Source organism: Tasmannia lanceolata, unplaced genomic scaffold (assembly GCF_043159265.1).
Source record: "Tasmannia lanceolata isolate RefF3 unplaced genomic scaffold, GAP_Taslan_0.1 ptg000016l, whole genome shotgun sequence".
Classification (NCBI taxonomy): Eukaryota; Viridiplantae; Streptophyta; class Magnoliopsida; order Canellales; family Winteraceae; genus Tasmannia; species Tasmannia lanceolata.
The window spans coordinates 15881511-15905976 of record NW_027518693.1 but is presented as its reverse complement, the minus strand read 5'-3'; the positions used below and the strand labels follow the sequence as shown (position 1 = coordinate 15905976).

The following is a 24466-nucleotide window of genomic DNA, read 5'->3' as shown; positions in this document are numbered from 1 at the left end:
TTCAAGCTCCTCCACTAGCTAGCTTAGGGACTTACATAACATTAATTGCATTGGAACTCACTAACTTTAACTGTTTTGGGCACCTACAGACACAGTCCACTAAAACTGCGGATTTTTAGGTTGCACAGTAGAACATTGATCTTGTAGAAAATCATCCGAGGACCATATGACCTTGGTTCAATGTCAATAGACATCTCAGTCATATATATATATATATAGATGATTGAGAAAAGTCAACGGTTTAGCTTTTCTTGATGTGTAATATAGGGTTCAAAAGTCAACTATTTAGCTTATCTTCTATTGTAAGCCTTAACAAAAATAGAATAAAATAAGGTACTACTCTCCCCGTTAATGTGAATTTGTAATTTCTTATTAATACCTTGAATATAGTTCCAAAAAAAAAAAAAACCCGAGTTAGGAAATAACATAAACATGGGGAAATTATATGATGAAAGCCCATGTAAACATGTAAAGGGGGTACGAGGGAGAAGTACCACCCTTGATATTTGATCCAACAGCAGCTCGTCAATAACTGAGCTGCTGTTGGATCAAATATCAAGGATGAAATGATGGGTATGCGTTTATACGGCCCTTCATCATATAATTTCTCCCTAAACATACTCTCTTTTTAGCTTTTCTAAGAGATTCATCATATAATTTCTCCCTAAACATACTCTCTTTTTAGCTTTTCTAAGAGAACCACTACGCAAGCCACTAGGATCAATGATACCCATCAATTCTAAAATCGAACATAAGGATTATAAAATCAACTGTTTATCTTTTGTTGGCTGGGAGTTGATGGAAGAATTGAAATGTTTTCGGACATGGCCAGTCCGACTAAAGGATCGAATCACATGGACATGAGATCAAAGAGTGTGTATTGGGAAAGAGCCTAACAGCCAGAGTCTTCTTATCAATTTTCTTTGGGAGATGATAAATTAAATTCGCACGGGTGCGAATTATCCTACAGGGGTGCGAATTTATCATTACTCTTTTCTTTTTCAAAATGACAATAACAACTCTGTGGGCCTCAATTTACACCCACCAGGTGCATTTCTGTTGCTGCTTACACGGAAACAAAAAGAAAAGCAATTCGTGTACATTGCGCACAAGGCGTATTATAAGAAGTATTACTTCGAATCAGACAAACAAAAAACACATACAAAACCCATCTCTCTATCTCTCTCTTCGTTCGCCGCCATGACCGCTCTCGAGGGCTTCGTTTCGCACAGAAACCCTAGCCCTAACCTTAACCCTAATCTCAGTCTTTCCGTGAAGAGAACAGCGTCCCTTGCGTTTTCTCACCGTTCTGCGCCTTCTTCCATACGTTTCCTTCATTCGACGCAATGCTCCGTTCCTCCCAAAGGAATGGGAAATCGATTCCTCGGAATCGAATTCCATAGTACAAAGCTCGGTCGGAACCGATGTATTGTCTCCTTCGCATCGTCTCACGAAGAATCGGTAAGCAGATTTGAGATAATTAGGTTTTTACTTCGATATCGTAATTTCATTTGTCTTGAATTTGTCGAGTGTCTGAATGCAATGTAATGTGGAAATGGTGTTTTGTATTTTTGTTTTGTCTATTGGAACTTGAAATTTTATACCTTTTCAACATCAGATGTTCAAATCGAGTGATTTGGAAATTTATGTCTAGAATCTTTTTCATTTTTTAATTTTTTTTATGGATTTTTTTTGTTTTTCAATTGAAAGCTGATATTGACTGCTCAGAATTAGGGTTTCTGAAGGAGGTTAAGCTGATAATTGGAAATGGAGTTTTTGGGGACAAATAGACAACTCAGCATTTATTCTTTGAATCGATTGGAAGTAAGAGACTGGCTTGAAATCCGTCCTCTACTTTCAATAATTTTTTTGGATTTGAGAACATTTGCAATGATTCCCTTATAAATGTGTCTAGATTTGATATTTCATGTAACTATTTTTTTGGTACGAGTGGGAAATTGTACAATCTCTGTCATTTTGCTTGGGCCAACAACCAACAACCATACTGGTGGAGCCCATTGTTTTGTGATCTGGAGCATTCATCTGGTTCGCCACACCATTGATGCGCAGTACCACAAAAGTCTCCTACATTGGTCAATTTTTAGCCATCCAATAGGTGGAGGTTTTCATTTTGAATGTGGAAAATTGGCTATTATCTTTAACTTTATATTTTTCAGGCTAATTGGTTAGCAATTAGCATTGTTCGATGGAGGAGATATTTGCACATGGGGGACTCATGTTGGAATGTAATGAACAATCTGGATAGCCGATCGATGGTTTTCCACCTTTAGGATTGCCCAAGCAAAAGGCCCTCTTTCGTGGGCTACGTATTATAAACTTCCTGTTTTAAATTTGTTTATATTAGTGGTATATGAACATTCGTTTGTTTATTTTCTTTCTTGGATGTCTTATACATTGAATGTTTGGACTTTGGATGTTAAATTGTAGTGATTAAGCTTATATAAGCTAGACATGTGATTCGGTGTCAGTTGGTCCTACCTTGGAAAACTTGACAAGATGGTTTCATGCTGTTTCATGCTTGACTTTTTTTAGAAATATTACGCTTATTGAGAGAGAAGAATACAAACGAGAGAAGAGAGGGGTGGTGGTAGTGGTAGTGGGGGTGAACTGACCTGACAGCAACAGAACAGAACAAATAGATTAAAAAATCGAATAAGCTCTAACTTATCTGCATACATTTTAGTGTAGGATGATATAACGAGAGCTCGTCTTCATGATATTTGGGCCAAGCTGGACATATTTGACATTTATGCTCCAACGTGTAGAAGAATATTAAGTCATATTGGATTGGGCCCACTTATTAAGGATTTAAGTTATTTTTAAGTTCCATTTTAAAAAAAAGTTATGTTTAGGACATTTTAAGAGATGTTTGGCAACCGCGAAAAATTATTCCATGGAATATTCATGGGCCCAATTGTGAAGTAGGAACAGAGGTGGGATTGGATCATGACTGGAGAGAGCATGAGAAATTCCTAAAAAAGGGTAAAAAATTACCCTACTTCTAATTGCCCCCTCCTCCCCTCCCGGTTTCTCAGGGGCTTTCATGCTCCCTTCACTCCACCCTTTCAAGTCTCTCCCTCTGTGCCCATGTCTCACAACTTGCATGAAATATTATTTTTTCATGGTTGCCAAACATGCCCTAAGTCACATTATGTAACAATAGATTGGGCCCATTCAATAATGGCATTTCTTGTAAGCTGTAAAACAAAAAGATCGTGGGGTTGGGAGAAGTGGAACACCCACATATGTGATTCTCTCTTTCCATTCGCTTTCCTTTCCTCTGTTTTTCTTTTGCTTCTTATCCCTCTCATCTCTCATATCTCTTTCCCTTCTTTCTATTTCCAGTTTCATTACTTTTTTTAATCCCCTAGATTTATAACCTCTACTACTAACTTTTTTTCCTTCCTAGTTTTATGCTTTTCTCTCTTGGTTTGCTGATGTTTGATTCTATATCTGTTATTCAGAAGCATTCAGACATTGAAGTGGAAAAGGAGAAGAATGAAGTTGAAATTGAAGCCGCTGAATCAGCGGAAGCGTGGAAAGAGACCGTTGAATCATTGAAAGAATATGCCATCAAGATGCAAGGCATGTCACAAGAAGCATATAAAGTCAACTCCAAAAAAGCAATGAAAGTTTTGATGAAAACATCAGTGCAGCTGAAGGTTCTGGCAGAGAAAGCTAGACATGATTTGGATTTAGCGGCGAAAGAAATCAGCGATGAAGGGAAAGAATATCTTTCTACAGCAGTAGAGAATTCCCCCGAGACAGTTAAGGATATTGTGGAAACTTTCAGCTCCCCAGCTGATGAATTGAGAGAAATTTCTGAAGTTCGTGACTTCTACCTTGGGATTCCATACGGTATGTATGTCAGACATGGAAGTTTTATGCAAATATCTGATGTTTCTCTATTTTCTATTTGATGGCTTTACTTTTGCTTCGCCGGCATTTATACTGTCTAGATTGATGCATGGAGATGCGTATGACTTTCTTCTTTCTGTTGCAATTGAAACTCTTTATTTTGTGCAGGGTTACTTCTTTCAATCGGTGGTTTTCTCTCCTTCATGCTAACTGGAAGCATTGCTGCGGTTCGGTTTGGTGTTATCCTTGGTGGTGCTCTTTTGGCATTGAGTATATCAAGTCTAAGATCATGGAAACGTGGAGAATCAGCTGGTCCATTTTTGAAAGGCCAAGCAGGTCAGTGCATCCCTCAAGTTTCAGTTTATTGTTAGTGTTTTGCCACGTCGCAGAACATTATCTATGAAATGTTTTTATAGTATCTCAGACATCTATTTAATGTCCAAACATGGTATGCTGCTCATGTTCTTTTCTATATGTGCATTTTTTTTCTTTCAATAAAAGAAAGATATAATGAAAGAATAGAAGTTTTCTGAATACACATTCTTGCACCATGTTAATTCTGCCATTATCAATTTCTATGAAGCAGCAAATATTGTTGCATTCAAAATTATGTCTTTGTGCATTTGAATTCATTAAAAAGTTCGACGTTTAAAAAAAAAAATCATTAAAAAGTTCTGATAGACTATATGTTCCTTTGAATTGGTTATTGTACTGTAAATTATATAAATCACAATTGAGATGTGAAATAAGGTATTCTTTCTTTGATTCTGCAACATGACCATTTATAAAGTCAACGTAGCTACTGCAGGTTCGTATTAACCATGCACGAGCCGTTGAAGCGGTTTGCATGTTTCTTGGCTGCAGAACTGTTGATTGTGTATAAAACAGAGTGTGCACCTTTTGAGTTTTGTTTAAGTTGCAAGATAATTTCAAGATGTTCAAATACATTGACTTGGATGTTGTGGAGGAGTATGGCATTGGGATGTAATTTTTAGTTGTAGTTGTGGAATCCTCCTAGATTTATGATGGAGCATCCTTCAATTGGACCCTAAAAAATGTCAGAAAGCATTGGTATTTTGAATAGAATTATTTGAACAATTTCCTTAAGCCAGTAGTGGTAACAGGAGAAGCAAGAAGTGCTAGTTATAAATTAAGACGGCATAAAATGGCGGGGAAGATAAAGGATTCTGGTCCATAGAAGGAAGGAAATGGAGGGGATGTATCTTTTTCTCACAAATGATTCATGGTTGGAGAAAAGCTGATTGGCACTACTAGGGTTGCAGGCTTATGGCTTTCTGCTTCAAGAGATGGTTGCTTGAAGTGGGTGTGAAACTGAGTGCTACATTGTCTATACCTGCATGTACGCCCATATGTTTTCCTTCAAACTTGTATTGTGCCTGGTCTTGGTAGATCTTATAAGGAGGTAGCGACAATGGAGAAATGGCCTTTGGAGGGAAAGGCATGGAAGACAATGGTAGATGGGCATTCCCTCCAATCCTAGTGAATGGTTTGCCTAGAGGTCTCTTCAAAACTTGCAGGGTTTATGCCAGGGGAGGGACCCCTCTCCCCATTCCTTTTCACAATCATGAATGATGTATTCAGTAGGATAATGTATAAAGTAAGCTCTTGCGGCATGACTGAAGCTTTCTACATTGGGGAGACCACGTTTATCATCCCCAATATGCGGATGATACTTTGCTTCTCAAGCACATCTGCCCTAAAATATTAACGTAGGCTGTAGTGACACATGATCCCATCTTCTACAAATAAACTTTCAACACTAACCCCATTTGTAATTCCGTCAATGGCTCGTCTGTCAAAAAATGAGTGAGTTCGGCTAATCCTCTTATACCCTTAGTTAAGGATGTCGCATTAAAAATGTCTATGTAACTGATCATGTGGCCATTTGTAGATCACATTTCTTATTTGGTCTAAGAAAATTCTCGTAGGACCTATTCTTTCAAATAAACTGATTAAGTCCAAATTCAGAAAAGATGGATAAGCATACCCATATGAATAAGATGTAAAAAAAATACCCATATGAAAGAGGCACTGAATATTCCAAAATGGCTATACTGACTAGAAAACTGCATTCGTCACAACTTCATACCAATCCACAGAATAGTTCGAATTTTGGTGTAAAAGGTTTATCAATGGAGTCAACCATTTTGATAATATACCAAAATCCATGACTCCTTGATCAAAACTCAAAAGGAATTCCTATGAATCCAACCAGCTAAGTAATAGGGCCATGACAATCATAGGCAATAGCGTAGTCTTGTTTGATTCATGGGGATACATGGACACGTCTTTATTGCTAAAATGAGTACTAAAGGATCGCATTATTTTTCATATATTCCATCTATTTTATATTTCTTCGAAAGAAAGAAACCTTTTCGCTATTATTTATTGTTGATAAAAAAAATAAATCTGTTAACTAGTTTTCGTTCTTTCTCCGTATAGATAGTGAATAGAATGAGCTATTTTGAGTGCCATTGTCATTTTTTAAATGAATGTGTAATTGCCTATAAATATGTCCGAAACACATAAAATACTGTTAATATCTTAATTGTCAGAGTGGTAAGCGAGTGCGAGAAGCGATGCCGGAAGCGAGAAGCGAGGGGTTTAGAAAAGAGAAAATGTGAGAAATAAAAAACTTTGAAGGATGCAAAGAGAAAATGTGGGAACTTCATTGAAAGTCAACATGAAGCATATAATAAGCCTCATTGGAAGCAAACAAGGACATACAAATAGTAGGATTATAGTAGTTCAGGGAGGAAGGGTTAATACCGACAAGGATTATAGATAGGAAAGAAGACTTCTCGACTAATTAGAATTACAAGCTTTAGGAATTTGCAGTTTCACATTTTTATTCGTGTATATTTAATATTAAGTTTTTGGAAAAATATCAACATAATTTTCATTTGAAACTTAAGATGAGTTTTTCAGGTTTTAAATGCACTCTTGTTTTATATACGCTCCTTCAGCCTTGTCAAAAGGAGAAAATATTCATTTAGAAAGAAATAATCACCTAAATATGAAGCACACAATCAATTAAGAGGAAATGCATAGGAAACGTTTAGATAACATGGTTCCGTTAAATTTGGGAAGCGAGAAGAACCAAGGTTTTAAATTTCGGTTCTGGTCTCCACAAAAATTAAAACATTTCGGTTTCGGTCTCCACGGAAACGAAACATATGTTTCGGTTGGAAATTTTGGTGAAATCCTGTAAAATCGAGGAAACATATGCAAATGATAGAATTTGAAGATGAAACACAAGGAAATACTGATAGCAATGAAGTCTTGGAAATGCGGGGAAAGCTTATGGCAAGGAGATTCAATGAGGTAATGGCAAACATTATATTTGCAGTTTCAGGGAGCATTTGTGAATGAGAGAGATATATTGGGTGGAATACTGATAGTAAATGAAGTCTTGGATACCAAGAAAAGATAAGGTGAAAGAGGAATAGTCTGCAAAATCAACCTAGAAAAGGCCTACGATCACGTGGATTCGGAATTCCTCGATTTCATTAAAGAGAAGATGGGGTTCGGGCGTAGATGGAGAAGGTGGATCTCAAATTGCATTTCAACACCATCATTTTCTATTCTTGTGAATGGGTCACCAGTAGGGTTCTTTACTAACTCAAGAGGCTTAAGGCAAGGGGACCTTCTCTCCCCTTATCTGTTCATTATGGTAGTGGAAGCTCTCAGTCTTTTGATCTCAAGAGCCGAAGAAAGAGGCTACATCAAGGGCTTGAAACCCAGTAATAATTTATAATTCGTCTCCTATTACCCATCTTCAGTTTGAAATGACACCTTAATCTTTAGAGAAGAAAAGGCGGAGTACATGGCGAACCTCAAAAGTGTGTCAGATGGTTTCAATTTGTCTCAGGATTGAAAATCAACTTCTCAAGAAGTTCCTTGTTGGGTATTAATCTGAGGCCTGAAGAGATGGAGATCTGGATATCTATTCTTGGATGTGGGAAAGAAGAATTGCTTTTGTCATATCTTGGACTTTCATTGGGCATGGGATTCCAAGAGCCTTCTTATGAGATCCCGTGGTAGAAAGAATTGAAAGAAAGTTGGGAACTTGAAAGAAAAAAATATCTTTCCTTTGGGGGAAGAATTACTCTTATTAAAACAATGTTAGCAAACTTACTTGTATACTTTATGTCATTGGACAAAACTCCTGTAAAGGTAGCTAAAAGGATAGATAAGCTATAAAGGGACTTTTTTATGGGAAGGAAAAGAATCAAATAAAAGGCTTAAGCATCTCACTAATTGGAGTTGAGTTTGTAGGCTTAAATCTCAAGCTGGCCAGTGGATCGGCAAATCAGATTGTGCAGTAAGGCTTTGTTGGGGGAATGACTATGGAGATATGGGGTGGAAAAAAATGATCTATGCACAAGATAATTGGGGACAAATATGGGTGGTGGGGTGATTGGGAAAGTAGGGACCTCGGGGTAGGAAAAGGTTTGGGAGCATGGAGGTCCACTTGTACATCAAGATTCTTGTATAAACCCCTTGTTAGATATAGGGTGGGAAAAGGTGAGAGTACGAGACTTTGGGGTAGACCCATGGGCCATGGTTAGGAGAGTTGATGTTAGACTCAAGACGCAAACTAAACGATGAGGAAATCAAGAGCTTCGCGGCCCTTCTAGTCCCTTCAGTCCTATTTCTCCTCCTACCTTTCTGATGAGAGAGTCTGGACCCAGACCCTCAAGGATTATTTTCTGTTCGTTCCTTATTTTATAGGTTTAATGCAAGCAATGGGAGAGCTACTTGACGTGCAAAAATTTGGAAATCCTTAGCACCTCCAAGAATTACAGCTTTCACCTGGGCTATGGCCTATGGTTATGTGGAACATCAACATCCGTGACATGCCCAAAAGAAGAAGATTCCACATTGTAAGAAGGTGTGCTTTTTTGTAGAAAACTGAAAGAGACACTGCATCCCATCATGGTGGAATGCCCCTTCTCCTATCGTCTGTGGCCAGCTTTGATAAAGGGTGATGATAAATTCGCACCCCATTTAGCCTGTAGGATAATTCGCACCCCTTTGACGTGAATTGATGTGGTAGACTTTAATGTTTTTTTCACGTTAAAGGGGTGGGAATTATCCTGCAGAGGGTGCGAATTTATCATCGCTCGGGCTTTCATGTGTGCTTCAAAGATCGATTAGTAAAGTCTTTTTAAATTGGTGTGCTGGCCCATTTGGTGAAACGGGACAATCTCTTTGGAAGGCAGTCCCTTATGCTCTCACATGGCATATTTTGTAGGTAAGAAACAATCGTATATTCAAGGGCAAGAAAGAGTTAGGGTAGGATCCTTCTAGATATTAAAATTGATATAATCTCATGGGGGCAAAAAGATAATGCAGGAGCAGGCTATCAAGTGGGAAACATGTTGAGAAAGTGACAAGTGATAGCGCAAGAAAATTGATCAAGATCCAAGGTCTCTCCAAAATGGCAGTTACTTCTAAACGGGTGGTTTAAATTGAATTTTGCTGGAAGTGCCAGAGGCAAGTTGGGGCCAGTAGGGATTGGTGGAATCATTTGTGACTCAAATGGAAGAACAATAATGTTGTACTCAGGACGAGCTGAGATATGCGACTCAGATAAAGCAGAAGCAATGGCCTTACTATGGGGCCTCAAATGGTGTGTGGAAGCTTAGATTTGTCCTATTCTAATTGAGGGTGATTCAATAAATGTAATAGCATGGGCATCCAAGGAAACAAAAGGTCCCATTGCTGAAATCAGGGACCTTATTCGGATTGTTTTTTTTTTTTTTTTTTAAATTGACCTTATTCGAATTGCTAATCTTCAAATCCAACACATGAGGAGATCGGCAAACGAAGTAGCGGGCATTTTTGCAAAACCGGGAGTGGAGTTCACACAAGTAGAGGTTATGGAAAATGTATGATCACATCCACAAAGAGCTTCTCTTTCTATAGGAGATAGGATATTGGAGAAAGGCTCTCGTCTAGTCTGCTTGGATTCAGTCCATTCTGCCAAGGGTGATACTGTTTCTTGGCGAGCTATGTTCCGTAGCCATTGATCCTATTGTGGGAGTAGGTTTTTGGGCTGGTGATGCATGTTTCTTTCATGTAGGAATTTGGCATAGCTGTCAATAGCATAGGTGGGACACCTCGTCCCCCCCTTGATGTATTTTGGTTGATACCAAGAATAAAACCCCAAACTTCAGGAAATGCTAGAATAAGCACAAATACACACTTAGAAACAATTTGTGGGAGTTGGTTTTTGGGCTGGTGATGCATGTTTCTTTCATGTAGGAATTTGGCATAGCTGTCGATAGCATGTATTTTGGTTGATACCATATGAAAAAAACCCCGTTCTTAAAAAAAAAAACTTCAGGAAATGCTAGAATAAGCATAAATACACACTTAGAAACAATCACATAAACAAAATAACCATCCATAATGATTTAAAAACATCGAACACGTAATGACATGTATTGTCGCGCATGTCTAATAATTTAGTACATGCCAAATTTCACATGTAATTCTTACAAATATTTTTACATAATGCATGTATCACATTTTGCATGAAATGTAATTATGTAATGCACACTAATATAGTATACCACAATCACACTTATGATTTTGGTTTATGCATTTCGGTCTTTTCAGTTTTGGTTTCATTGGGAATGGAAACAGAAACATTGCAGTCATTTTGTGTCTGTTTCAGTGGAAATTTATAACCATGAGAAGAACTTGGCTTCTGAAGCTAGATTATGGGGAAGTGAGCTTCCCATCCAACTAGGAGGTTTCCGGTAACTATGGTTAATCTTGCTGTGGAACAAGCTACTATCATGAAAATCGGTGAATACAATCAACCAATGTTAAGAATTTTATCTTTGGACCAAAAACAAGCAAGAGGAATACTAAAAACAAAAAGTGTACCTAAGAAAAAAAGTGGTTTTTTAACTGGCACATATTTTGTTAAACCATCCATAAGAACCACGTTCAGCCTTTTATCATGTGAATTTCTTTGAAGATGTGCTGGGAGTAGGTGACCTTTTGGTAACAGGATATGATGTGTATTTTCACCTTTTGGTGGCTTATTTTTTTAGCATTTAACTCCAATGCAAGAAATGATGGTGACAAACTAATATTAGAAATAATTTAGCTATAATTGAAAAGGGTTATTTTGGTTGTCTATGGAATTGTATTGCATCGATTTCTGGATAAAGATGCGTTGCAACTTGCAACCATCTCTTCTTTGGTTTAGATATTTGAGTATCAGAGTATCTATATATTCTTGACTAGAAAAGCTTTTGGAAATGTGATACAAATATGAGATAGCTTATTGTAATTGATATTTGAGTGTCACTGTCTGGAACTCATATTTCACTAAAACTTGGGTATTGCTTGCAGCTATTGCGGTTATAATCTTTGTGAGAGAGTTTAGCTTGCTTTCTCAGGTAAAGGGTTCTTTATTAAGTGGTTTTTGTCTATTAATATTTTTTTTATGGAATCATATGTTAGTGAACTAGTTCTATTAATGAAGTTTCTTTGACCGCATCAGTGTCATCTAGCAGTTTCTGATTCTCCATTTATTTTTCCTCACAGAGGCCATCACCTCCAAGTTCTTTAAAGACGCTTATCAGGTTCCTACACTTCTAGACCTTTTGCTCTCTTTTATACAGTTTCATTTTCTGTTCTTATTCCTCTGTATTTCTCAATTTCTTAAAAATGTTTGAATTCCTTCCTTTATAGCTCAGGAAAAAATATTTTTCTTTAAGCTATTAACCGCTCCATTTTTTTGTCAAACTCAAAATGCACATTAAGATCTTTCATTGTATGTACTTTTTTTTTGGATGGCTCTCTCTGTATATACTTATATTAAAATCTCATCTCTTTTTTTCCCTCTATGAATTGTAGGGATGATTTCAATGTGCACTCTCTTTTTTTTGTGTGTGTTTCTGGTGGTGGTTACTACTGTGTAAACTGTAAAGCACTTAAGTGGAACATAATATAAAATATGGTTTGATAAAATAGAAAGGAGAAGTATATCTTGACAAGAACATGGATAAAAATAGAAAGGAGAAGTATATCTTGACAAGGACAAAAAACTGAGTCTTTGGGCGAAAAAAGGAGATTCGAAGTGCTCCCTCCCTAGGTCGACGGAAGCCTTAGGGAGGGAGGCGGTCTCTCTCTCTCTCTCTCTCTCTCTCTCTTAAATCTTGACCTCCTCATCTCTCCCCATCGCTGTTCTTTTGAGTCTCGCCCTCTCTTTCTCGTCCCTCCCCATTGCTGGCAAAAGATGAGCCGTGGAGGCCAGATCTGGAGTATGGCTCTTCCGTGGTGGCTAGATCTAGGGCTGTGGTGGCAGGATCTGGGGCCGTAGAGGCGGGATCTGGAGCCGTGGAGGCCGGATCTGAAGCCATAGAGGTCGTGAAGCTGGATCTGGAGCCGAGGAAAACCGTAGAGGTTGCCGGAGGCCTTGAAAAGCCTTGGGTTGCTGGACCGTGGAAGGCTGGCCATAAGCGGTTCGAGGCCGTGGATTATCGGATCTGGAGGCCGTGGGGACTTGGGGGGCTGTGGATTGCCGGATTTAGCAATAGGGTTGCTTGGTTTGCCCGTAGGAGGCTATGGTCTTTGGAAACAAGATCGTGGGTGGTGGCTTGAGGACGGACGTGATGGCCAGTGGCAATGGAGGTTGCCGGATTCTTGATGACGGTGGCGGCGGCTGAGATCCCACGTGGAGATGACTTTTGTGGAGGAGATGTAGGAGGGACTGGAGGTGGTGACCGTGGAGAAGGAGGTGGTTGTCGGCGGGGAGGATGACCCACCGGGTTTTGGTGGTGGTACGAGGTGGAGGCCATCGGAGATCTGACGGTGTTGGGTAGTTGGCTATCGTGCACGGTTAGGGGCGCACAATAGCTCTGGGCTTTCAAGCGGGATTTTTGAAAATCGAATTCAGAATGTGATGGAGAAGTCTGCGTGACGTGGCAGGTCACGATCTTGACTTGGTGGGCCCTACAATATGGCACTTTTTGTTGGATTCGATACAATTGAGGCTATTGGGTAATGTAAGGCGTAATTGGTTTTCTTTTGGGACAAGGAGAATGCTCCTGGGCAATTCATACTATGTAAATCTGGTGGGACTACTGGTCCCCATTGTAAATTTTATTGGTATGAATATATTTGTCAATTTTTAAAAAAAATATATCCTGACAAGGACCACAAGCTCTTGTGCTAGTGTGCGTGGATTTGGCTGAACAATGGAAGACCTAGCCAGATTTGATGGGAGCCTAGGGCTAACAACTAGATTCACTGTGAATGAAGTGTTTCATTAGCCTATTGAAACCCATGAGTATATGATTTGTTGTTACAAACAAAACAATTAACCAACCAATTTTCATCTCCACTATCTCACCACCAACAACACCAACAATAATCTCAACCAACCAACAATCACCAAGTGCCAACCCACCACCGACAACAATCAACCATCACCACGAATAACTAACAACTAACAATCACCAACAAGTAACAACTACCACAAATCCTCACAAGCCACCAATAACCACTTTCGTATTCATCAAAATGCTGTTCCGGGACAAAAAAAAGGGTCAAGAAAACCTAACAAACATAGGAGAAATAAAGTGGGACCACCAACCAATGTCCCGGAACCGATAGCAAAATAAAAGAGAATAAGAAAGAGGTTTAGAACATAAAGAAAGGGAGAATTAGGGACTGATTTGAAGAAAAACACAAGGTTAAGGGAAGATAGCAACACAGGAAGGATATATAAATAATGTGAGAGAGGATCTAGGGTTAGGTTGGAGAGGAAAATTACATTTGGGAACTTTTAAGGTTAGGGTTAAAATTCAAAAGTGTGTTATGAGAGGGAAAAAGTGGAATAGGAATGGGTGAAAATCCAAAAGGAGTGTAAATAGGGGGGGCGGCTAGGATCTGCGGTTGGGTTTTTGGATGGAAAACAAGGGATTTGGGGAGCGTGGGGGTGTTATCGGCGGCTAGGGTTTGGGGAGCTTAGGGTGGGCGGTTGGGAAGAGGGTGAGGGTTAGGGTGATGTGAGGGAAAGAAAAGTTAGGGTTTTATTGAAAAACCCAAAAGGTTTGTCTAGGGTTTAAAAGAAAAGGAGAAAAGAAAAAAGAAGAAGTAAGAGGAAGATAATAATGGTACCTTTAACAAGGAAGAATGACTTGACTTCCACCTTTAGATCTGATACCATGTTAGATTTCTACATGGTTGAATGAATGTAGGAAGAGAAGATGAGAGAGAGAGAGAGAGAGAGAGAGAGAGAGAGAGAGAGAGAGAGAGAGAGAGAGAGAGAAGCAAAAGTCGCATACTCCCCTCACGATTTTGCTTATATAAACATAATACAAATGTCCAATCTGCCCTTAATTGTCGTAAATACACTTAACAAAATGCAAATGTTGATGCATTTGGGGGACACCTTGTCCCTGCTGATATGTTCCGACTACACCATATAAAAATTTTGTTACCTTTAAAAAAAAAAACAGTGCTTAGAAATGCGATGAAATCTCAAAAATTGACTAAAGATTTGATGTGAATGTTAAAATATGGTTGACTTGGCCATCATTTTGTTTAACATTGTCAGTATTTTATGTTTCTAGTGCTGTTACAAAGTAAACCTTGCAATTTATGATCTGACCTCACGATTTCATTCAGTCAGGAACTCTTGTGATAAATCTGATTTGATTTTCTGATATTCCTATTCTTTCATTTTCTGAGTTGGCTTTTATTTTCTCTGATCAGTTTTCAATCATCTTACTGGTGATTTTTCTGTGCAGCGGTGGAATGGTACTTTTCTACGTATATAGGATCCTATTGTACGGCCGAAAGAAAGGTCCAAGCTTGGATCAGGGTCTGGAAAACTAGTGCTTGGAGAGCTGGAGAAAGGTTAGTCTTTCAATTGCTGTTTTTTCCTCATAGTTTATGCCAGTAGTACTAAAAAAATATCAAAAATGCGTTTTATAAAAAGGAACGATATAGGCCGATGAGTTCCTGGCCTCAGATTTCTTCCATACAGTAGGGCTCTGTAAGGCTAGAAATATCGGTCATAACATGACACTGATATGTTGAATACGTGATACTGATGTTTATCCGTATCCGTGGGGTCCAATACAATATGGATTCCCCCACACCACATAAAAAAAACCCATATAAGGCCTCAAAAATGCAAGCGGATTGGCCACTATGCGAGATGTGACGGCCGAATATGGGGCCGATACAGGGTTTTGTATCGCGCCATTTTCAATCTTCATTTTTTTCGAATTGTTTTTTTTTTGTAATTTAGAACGGGTCATGTTTCATTTAAGCTTCTATGATCTAAATCAGCATAGAGTAGATATAACTGCAAACAAAAAAAAAAACATTTGAAGCGTGAATCAATGGATCGAAATCAGATCCATAAAATTTTGGGATTTTACCATTTGATGTAAAGTCTTTATCCCCATCTCTATCTCTCTTATGGATTAGTTGTAATGCATAAGAAATGCATAGTTTATTAGATGTGCATGCTTGCAACAAGACTTGAGGAGATTTGGGTGTTTATTCAGATATTCATTTTCAAAAAAAATAAAAATAAAAAAATCAGATATTATTTGTTTTATTTTTTATTTTTTTTACCATTTTTCTAAATTTATATGCATAATGTATTGTTTGATTGTTTTATACATATATTAAGCTATTATTATACGGTGGCCGACCGTCAAGTCCCTTGTAGGAGGTATGATGGAAGCACCATCCTTGATATTTGTTCCAACAACAGCCTCTTAAAAAGTGGTCAGCCCTTGTATCAAATATCAAGGGCGGTACCGCTAGCACAGTACATGACGGTTGGGCACCATATAAAAGCTTTATGAAGTGATCCAGATGGAAGGTCTCTTGTGTTGGCAACATGAGGTTGTGTTCAAGCCAGGTTACTTGCGCTTACAAAAATGCTACATCTATCAAGTTAAGCATGTGTTTTTTTTTTTTTTGCAACTTAGATATTTTCTCCCCATTTAGGCAGTGTGTGTGTGTGTGTGGTGCTGTCATTTTCAAAAAAAATCTTATGGTGCTTTTGTATGCATCAGGTATGTGTGTGTGTGCGTGTGTGTGTGTGGTGCTGTCATTTTAATAAAAAAATCTTATGGTGCTTTTATATGCATCAGGTAGTTAAAGCTTTGGATGTTGAGGGTTTCTTGAATTACTTGACAAAACTGGTGAATGCCTCAGTTTTCCTTCTTGTTTCACTTGTATGACTGGAGAACTAGCAAAATGCCACAGGAAAGGGAAGTACAGAAATATAGGATATCTCTATCTGTTTTGAGTGAAATAGGCATTAATGTTGTTGTCTTTTACTTTGTTTATCAGCAACCTCGACTATCCGATACTGTTATAAGGATCTGTTGTATTTTTGTAGTTTTTTCTTTTTCAAAGAATCAGCAAGTCCATTTTATCTCTTAATAGTGTTTGGTTGCATATTTTGATTCAAACTACTAGGAGACTGCTTGCCTTGTCTCTCGTGTCTGCCCATGTGGCAATGACTTTTGTCCCCCACCAAACTACGTGAAAGAAGGTGGTTTTTTTTGCTAGTAGTAGTCTTGGTTTTTAGCACTCCCTGTTTTTAACTCTTTCCTCCTTTTTATATTGTTAATGACACCCGTATTGCCCCCTTATTTTGGTAATGACACTCCGTACCACAATGTTACTTCAGTTGGCAACCAAACACCACTACTCTACGGGGAGAATATTTCACTACTATGATGCATGTCGACCACTTTATTTCTATTTCACCGATACTTTTCAAGGCAACTATGTGCAACCAAACTGGCTATGGACATGTTCACAGGGTGTGAGTTCAGCTCTCTTAACAAGGTTCATCATCTGAAAGATAAAACCTAGTTGATTTCTACGGGCAAAAAAAGAAAGAGGAAAGGCCAATATCTTTCTCTAATATCCAAGAATATGTGTTTTTTTTTTCTCATTGATCATGAACCTGTTAAAAACTACAACTAGGCGATTATTCACATTCAACAACAATAGGTAGACCGTAGACCTATTTTTGGGCAATAGTAGGAAGATACAAAGCAAGGCCTGAGTTCAAATCATTCAAAGATGGGATCAGCATAGTGAGCGCCCATGTTGTTATGAATCTATCCTGTTTAATAATAATATTCTAAGCAATCAATTTTGTAATCTCATTTCTCTTTATAATGAATAGTTTGGCTTACGTAGTTAGTACTGATGGGTAGATACGATTAGTTGTCAAAGCATCATATATTTCTTTAGATGTACATTTTTCTAGGAAAAGGCTAAGAAGAAGGTAAATGGTACATAAGGGTAACATCGCTTCCCTAGTAGGGGGTGCAATTTTGGTTGAGCTTTTGCTACGAAATGAATTAGAATTAACCCAACCCGTCCTGATTTTATTGTAACAACTAACAACTCAACCCAAATTCCAAAAAATGGACCCGGGCTGTACCCCAAATCCCTAGGGGGTCGGTCCATGCTTTTGGGTAGGGCTGCAACTCGGGTCGGTAGGGTTTTGGAGAACCCAACCCTACCCGAGAAATATCTCGGGTCGGGTTTTTTTTTCCGGAAAACCCACGATTCCCAACCCGGCCCTACCCATGATAAATCTCGGGTCGGGTCGGGTTTTTTCATGTTGACGCAATTTTTTAAGGAAAATTCTTGTTTGGTAAGGCAACTCAACTCATAGAAGCAGAAATTACACTCACATTACACTTGAATCAAACAATGATGTAATTACACTCACATTACACTTGAATCAAACAATGCTGAATCAAACACTTGAATCAACTCAACTCATAGAAGTAGAAATTACACTCACATACAATGACAGTGGGTGCGTGGGTTTTCACTTTTAACTTTTAACCAACAATAGAAAAAAATGTACATACTATAACTTATGTAATTCGGGTCGGGTCGGGTCGGGCCCCTTCAAACCCGGCTCGACCTGAGATTCATGCGGGCTTTTGAATGCTCAACCCGGCTCGACCGGAAACCCATGAAACCTGAACCCAACCCAGGCTATTTTCGGGTCGGGTCGGGTAAAACCCGGCTCGAGTTGCAGCCCTACTTTTGGGTCAAGCACCCCATGCATTTTGGCCTTTCATTGCAAATCAAATTAGGTGTAGTCTCTTGATTGAATATAGAGGGAAGACGATTTTAAATTAGAAAAAGACAAAAAATACCCTCTAGTTTTTTAATTTGTATGTCATGATTTTTGGTGGAAGATAACCATTCTCTTCAAGATCAACAGTCTTGATCTTTATATAAGTTTTGCATATTCGAACAGGCAAATACAAATTCGGCCTATTATCAATGGTCCCACCTTGGTTTAACAATTCTAAACCCTTAATTTTAGTAGAGTCAAATGCTTTGTAGTTGTACATTTGGCATTGTGAAGAGGTTGTGCCTTGTAAGGGCCCCACCGGATCAATGGTCTAGATCAAACACGTCCCATCTGATGCCCAGTGATGATCAGCTAAAAACGGGGGTGAAAAACATGAGTCCCTTGTTTAACGGTCGGAAAACAAATGGACGAGAATCAGTTCCGCAACTAACGGTATGAAAAACCCTAAACCTATAAAATATTATTCGAAAGGCCTCTCGATCTCGATCAATGGCGAAACTTGAACCAGTTGAAGAGGCGAGGAAGAGGAACCATGGATCTACCATCTTTTTCATCCTGCTTGATTATCTTTTCCTTTTAATTTTCTTCTGCTTTCTCGGCTTTTTTCTCTTCAAGATGGTTGGGATTTGATTTCAACAGGTCTAAATTAGATTGAAATTGGAACGGATCTTAATTGCATTGAGGTGATTTCATTTTGCTCTATTTATTTACAACCAGTTGATTTATAATTTCTGTTAGGCCACGTCCCTCAATCTCTCTCTCTCTCTCTCTCTCTCTCTCTCTCTTAAAACATGATCATGTTGATGTGTTTTGTATCCAAAACTCAGTTCCAAATCAAAATACAAATGCATGAGGTATCCAAACGGGCCCTTATCTTTCTTTCTTGAATTTGGTGGGAGTTTGAATGCAATGTCATAAGGAAATGATCTTTTGTGTATTTACTTATAGATTGGGATATGAAATGTGATTGCTTTTAACATCAGTTGTTGAAATTTTGTGATTTTTTTAGGCTACTGATATACTGATATTGGCACTTTCATGTTTTAATAATTGCACAAACTTCACTTCTCTTTTTTTGTTGAAAATTGATGGCTTTGGTAGATTTGAATTCCAATTTATTCAATGGTTTAGCATATCAGAAGGATTCAGTTCTTAGTTTCTTTTTTTCCCTTTCTTTTTGAGCGTTTAGGAACTGGATTTTTTTTTCATTGGGAAAGGATATTGAATGTTCAGAAGCATAGTCACAAATATCAGATTTTCTCAAAATACTGCGAGAATTGTGATTTTTTGATTTACTTTTTATTAGATAATGATTTATCCCTTAACTAACTCTCTTGATAATCTTTTTCTTTAGAGGTCACGGTAGAGGATCCAACTCTTACTTGGTCAAGTGATATAACACCCCTTTCTCATGGAGAGCCCAATCCTTCACTTTGTCTAGATTTAGACGTTGTCACATCCTTTTTTCAAGGAGAACCCAATCACTCACTCTCTCTAGACATAGGTTTAAATGTTGTCCAGGATTTGATCCTACCCTATCGGCAGTTGGAACTGGAGTATAGAGATAGGTATATTGAGGACCTTGCGTTGGCAATTGTGGAACCCATGGAACGGCCTTTATTCTTTGGGACCATGCAATAAGTTTATCGGGCCATCTAGGGCTGATAAATTAGAAAAGTTGAAGGAGCTGGTTAAAAATCATATGATGGAGATGAGCAAAGTTGTGGGTTTGCTCATGATGTAATTTCAGAAACTTAAAGAGACGCCTAGAATGCCTAAAATGCAGTAAGATCTGGTCCGGTTTCAGCAAGAATATTCCGAATCAGCAGGTCCCTCCTAGGTCTTCCAATGGAGCCACTTGGAGGCCGGTTGCTTTTGCAACCCCAATCAAAGAGGTGGTCATAGAGCTTGCACAGGATTATGATGCGAAACATCAAGATCTGGTACCCGTGGAGGATTCGGTTGTGGGCGGCAACTTCAAATCTTGGATTGAAAGAATTGAACTTCAATCTCTTCATGGTACTAATAGTAGAGGCATATGGGGAAAGCTCAAGAAAGATTCAATTGAAGAATGCCACAAAATAAAGGATTTGATTCAAGCTAGGGTTCAAGGTGAGGTATCCTTGAAGAAGACAGACAAGCTGGAAATTCTTATAATTTTAGATGAAGATATGAATACGGAGGAAAGCAAAAACGAGTGGATCAAAGACCCAATCCATTTGTGGAGTTTGAAATGTGGTACACAAGATTTTCGGGGTACACAAGATTTTCGGGCTCGTTGATTGCTTCATGGTGGTCGATTCGAGGAATTCCAACTCATGCTTGGACGGACGAGAATTTCAGAAGGGTGGGTAGTAGAACTGGCAGGGTCTTAGCCATCGATAAATCATGCAGAGAAGGGGAGGGATAGAAGGGTCGATTCTACTCTTGGTTTCAGAAGAAATTCCAGTGAAGTTTAAATTGCCGGTCGATTCTACTCTTACTTTTTGTCTATAAATGTAAGGCCATTGGCCTTTTTGAGAATAGAATGAATTAGAAGATTGAAGATTTTTGCTCTCAACATAGGTGTTGTTACCTTGCTTAGGAGAAGACCCTGCTCTCTCTCTCTCTCTCTCTCTCTCTCTCTCTCTCTCTCCTCCATCATTCTTTTTTAGTTTCTTTTCTTACTAGCATGCAACCAAAGCCACTGATCACCTTTTTCATCCCTTACCTCTACTCACCACTTATGCCTTACTCCTTTCACCAATAAACTTCGATCCCTTCCTTACAAACCCATATTTCAAACTTCAAAAATGTATCAAATCCAAACACCTACACGATTACCCCTCGTTTCAATCTTTAACCCATAAACCTTTTTAATGGTCTTTAACCCATAAACCCAACGGTTATTGTTGAAGAGTGTTGAAGGGTGTTGTGGTCATTGTGTGTATGATTGGAGGGTATTTTAGTCTTTGTACTAGGTAGCCATAGCTTGGGCCTATATATACATCATATTACATGGGAGAGCTCCTTAGTGGAGAATCTCACCATCTTCTCCCTCATTCTTCTTCTCCTCTTCTGTAATTTCTAACATGTTATCAGAGCAAAGATCCTGAAAAAAGGAAGGAATGAAGGAGTCATGATCCCACGTTCCATTCCATTTATCTCTCTCCCATGCATCTCTCTCCCCGTTTTTTCTCTCTTTTCTTGCAACCCTTTTTGGGTTTTCCGTGAAACCTTCTTTCCACTCTCTCTCTCTCTCTCTCTCTCTCTCTCTCTCTCTCTCTCTCTCATATAGCCCTCATTTGGGTTTTTCTGTAGATCCAAATGAGGGCTATCTCTATACTCTTTCTTTTCCCTAACCCTAATCCTTTTCGATCTTCCCTATACCCTCAAAACCCTAAATTTGTGAACCGTAACCCTTTTTCCACTACCCTAAATCCTAAATCCGTGAAACCCTTTCCCTAAACCCTTTTCCATCTTCCCTAAACTCTAAATCCGTGAATCCCTATACCCCAACCCCCTTTTTGTAAATACCATTTGTAAATCCATTCATTTTTCCAAAACACACACACACAAAAAAAAAAAAAAAAAAAAAAAAAAAACAAGCAAAAGATCCCCTCTTGTATATTCTTGCCCTTCCTTTCTCCATCCATAAGTTCTTTTGTTCTTTTTTTTTTTTTCAAATCCCTATGTTGAATAACATGTAAGGGTAGTTTAGGTATTACCTGTAGTCTTAGGGGTGTAGTCATTGTACATTGGATGCCCTATTTCGGGCCTTTATATACATCATTTACACGAGGAGCTCCGTAGTGGGGACTTCCCATCTTCTCTACTCCTCTTCCTCTTCCTCTCTTCTAACCCTAACTCCACACGGATATATATGTGGTTAGTAGTCAATGCCCTTGACAATGTGTGGAGATAACGGATAGCCTCACTTATGTATGCTTTGTTTTGATATTATGAATGAGATACGGTGGCTGGATGAATGACTCTTATAACTTTATAAGCATGTGCTAGTCGTTTTCCCCTTGACAATGTGTGGAGATAACGGATAACCTCACTTATGTATGCTTTGTATTGATACTATGAATGAGATACAGTGGCTGGATGAATGACTCTTATAAGCACATGTTAGTCGTTTTGTATTTTCACGGTATGGCTCTGGGCAGGTATTTTTGGAGTCATGATCCCAGTGCAGTCTAAATTTGGATAGCGGCCGTGATAAAGCATTTAACGGTTTGAGAATTGAAAGGATGTTTTGGATTAAACATCAGTTCGTTAGGCTTCTTGATAATATTTTGTTCTATTGAAGTTTGCTCTACTGCATTGAGTTTTTCTTTTATTTAAATTTATATTATCTTGCAACTAATGGATTGTTAAAAAAGGAAAGAAAAATAAGTCCATGGTCTGATTCAACAGCAATAATGCTGGATTGGAAGAATTTTCCTATGGGGGTGAATTTTGGGCCATGGTTTGGCCCACCATGTTAGTTGTAAATGGATCACCTATGGATGGTCTCATTTGCACAGTTCACACCTACAGAAATAATACCATTTTGCTTGGTTTTGAGTACCGTATGATTCCTCTTTTATCACTTCTCGATATGTTTAACCCATTCCTTGTAAATGTAGGCCTTTGACTGGTTTCTGCAATTTTAGCTATTTTTTTCTGGTTAGGCACTAATGTTCTGTAGAGAGGTATGCACACTCTGAGATCTCTGGTTTCTTTGTATGCATCAGGTAGTTGTGCTTTGAATATTGAAGGCTTTCTGATTTATTGGATCCAAAAAGGAGTTGAAATCTCTGCAAGATCAATGCCTACAGATCAGCTTTCATTCTGCTTTCACTTGTACTTTTTTTGTTCCAGTCGAGCCTCTCTAGACAATGAAAACAAGGCATGTCTCTGCCAAATCAAGGGATAAATATCTAACTAGTATTCCTATTACACCAGAATGCCTAAGGACTATAAGGAAGCGAAGCTTTGTAGATCGGTCTTTCCATGCTTGACTTATCGGTATCATTTATCAGGATTATGCACTCCGCTCGGTAAATTCGCAAAAAAAAAATGACATATTTCATTATTGTTATTATTATGAGAATCAATCCTACCACTTCTGGTCCTGGGGTTTCACACTCGAAGAAAAAAACCTGCTGACACTGACGAAAGCTACGGGAGCAAATGGAATTTTAGATACCCCAGTAGTCCCAGCCATAAACAACACTCTCTACTAACCGAGCAGTAGGGCGAATTCAGCGAAGCCTTCAATGTCGTTGCTTACCCACTTTCTTCTCCAGTTGGAAACCCTGAGAATGCCTCACAGGAAGCAAGTACAAGAAATATTGGAGGGACATCTCCCTTTGTTTAGAGGAAGATGCTTTTTTTTTTTCCAGAGAACATGGTACTAAGTTCAGCTTTTCACTTTTTAGGCCTAATCCATATTGTTACTGGTTCTATTACTCGTTTTTTTATATGGTTGTTAATTGCAGCAGATAGGACTTATAAGCTGGCTTAGAAAACCAAAAGCCAGCCTGATTTTGTTCTTTATTGTTTGAATGTTTTTTCCCCTTTGTTCCTTCTAATCTGCACTTTCAGTGAGTGAATTTCATTCCAACAAAATCTGTTTTACTGTTTTACTGTTTATCCACATTTTATGAGTGGATCTTGTTTTCTGCTTCTAGTTGGAATTTAAGTGAGAATTCTTATCCACATACCAAACGGCCCACAAGGGAAGCAGAGAAAGAAGTTGTAAGCTGCCTTTACAAACAGTTGAAGATTGAAAGGATTGTTCACAAGAATCTTCATGCAATTTTCCCCAGTTTTTAGGTGTTTAAGTCATTGAAGAGAGAGAAAGTCACAATAAGATTAGAAATAATTACTTTGATTAGAGTATTCCTCACATTTATGGACTTGCCTTTCCATCCTTAAGGCTCTACGTTGAAATTTGTTTTATGTTGTAGAAATGAACATAAAACAAATTTTGTATCCATTTTCACTAGGGAAATGATAGCTACACTCTGTTTTGATAATGATACCACACATTATTAACCAAGCATGGCCAGCATTGTAGAAGCCTTCCAAAACAAATTAAATGTGTAAAGTAAATATTGGAGTGCTATTATTAAAACTGTGAGTGTGGATGTCAATTCCCTATCAATGTATATAATTTGCAATATTAAGAACCACCTTATTAGAATACAACTATTATGCTTGTGGGCCACCTTTATTTGATCCAAACAATCAGTCATGTTGGATCTCTAATGACCCATAGAACAATACTAAAACTTAAAAAGTGGTTAATATCTAACGCCCAAAATATACATATTATTGGGTATTAGCATTGACCTGATAGAGGGTTTTCATTGGACCTACTGGACGGTCCAATGGATCCAAAGGATAGGATTATTAGGGGCCGTTTGGATATGCGGATTTTTGAATCTTGGATTTCCTCAA

The 24466-nt window shown here is 38.4% G+C and overlaps 1 protein-coding gene and 1 long non-coding RNA gene across 4 annotated transcripts; both read left to right on the top strand.

Moving 5' to 3' along the window:
* Positions 1 to 1136: 1136 nt before the first annotated feature.
* LOC143848371 (protein FATTY ACID EXPORT 3, chloroplastic-like) lies at positions 1137 to 16335 on the top strand. 3 transcript variants are annotated; one of them, XM_077357299.1, is made up of 7 exons: positions 1137 to 1461; positions 3486 to 3879; positions 4048 to 4215; positions 11275 to 11321; positions 11470 to 11507; positions 14682 to 14790; positions 16051 to 16335. In XM_077357299.1, exons 1-6 carry the CDS (start codon positions 1201 to 1203, stop codon positions 14767 to 14769), a joined length of 996 nt encoding a protein of 331 aa, XP_077213414.1. In that variant the 5' UTR covers positions 1137 to 1200; the 3' UTR covers positions 14770 to 14790; positions 16051 to 16335. The 3 variants fall into 3 exon arrangements, with proteins under 3 accessions (XP_077213414.1, XP_077213415.1, XP_077213413.1); XM_077357300.1 differs by lacking the exon at positions 16051 to 16335 and adding an exon at positions 15617 to 15911; XM_077357298.1 differs by having other exon boundaries at positions 1138 to 1461; positions 16047 to 16335.
* A 1902-nt stretch (positions 16336 to 18237) lies between these two features.
* Positions 18238 to 23448, top strand: LOC143848298 (uncharacterized). The gene is made up of 2 exons (XR_013235363.1): positions 18238 to 18717; positions 22756 to 23448. It is a non-coding gene; the product is annotated as an uncharacterized LOC143848298 (long non-coding RNA).
* Positions 23449 to 24466: the final 1018 nt, after the last annotated feature.

Coding starts and splice junctions, on each gene's coding strand:
- LOC143848371 (XM_077357299.1), top strand. CDS start 1,201: ATGACCGCTCTCGAGGGCTTCGTTTCGCACAGAAACCCTAGCCCTAAC. Junction 3,880..4,047: donor CTACCTTGGGATTCCATACG/GTATGTATGTCA, acceptor TATTTTGTGCAG/GGTTACTTCTTTCAATCGGT. Junction 11,322..11,469: donor AGTTTAGCTTGCTTTCTCAG/GTAAAGGGTTCT, acceptor TTTTCCTCACAG/AGGCCATCACCTCCAAGTTC.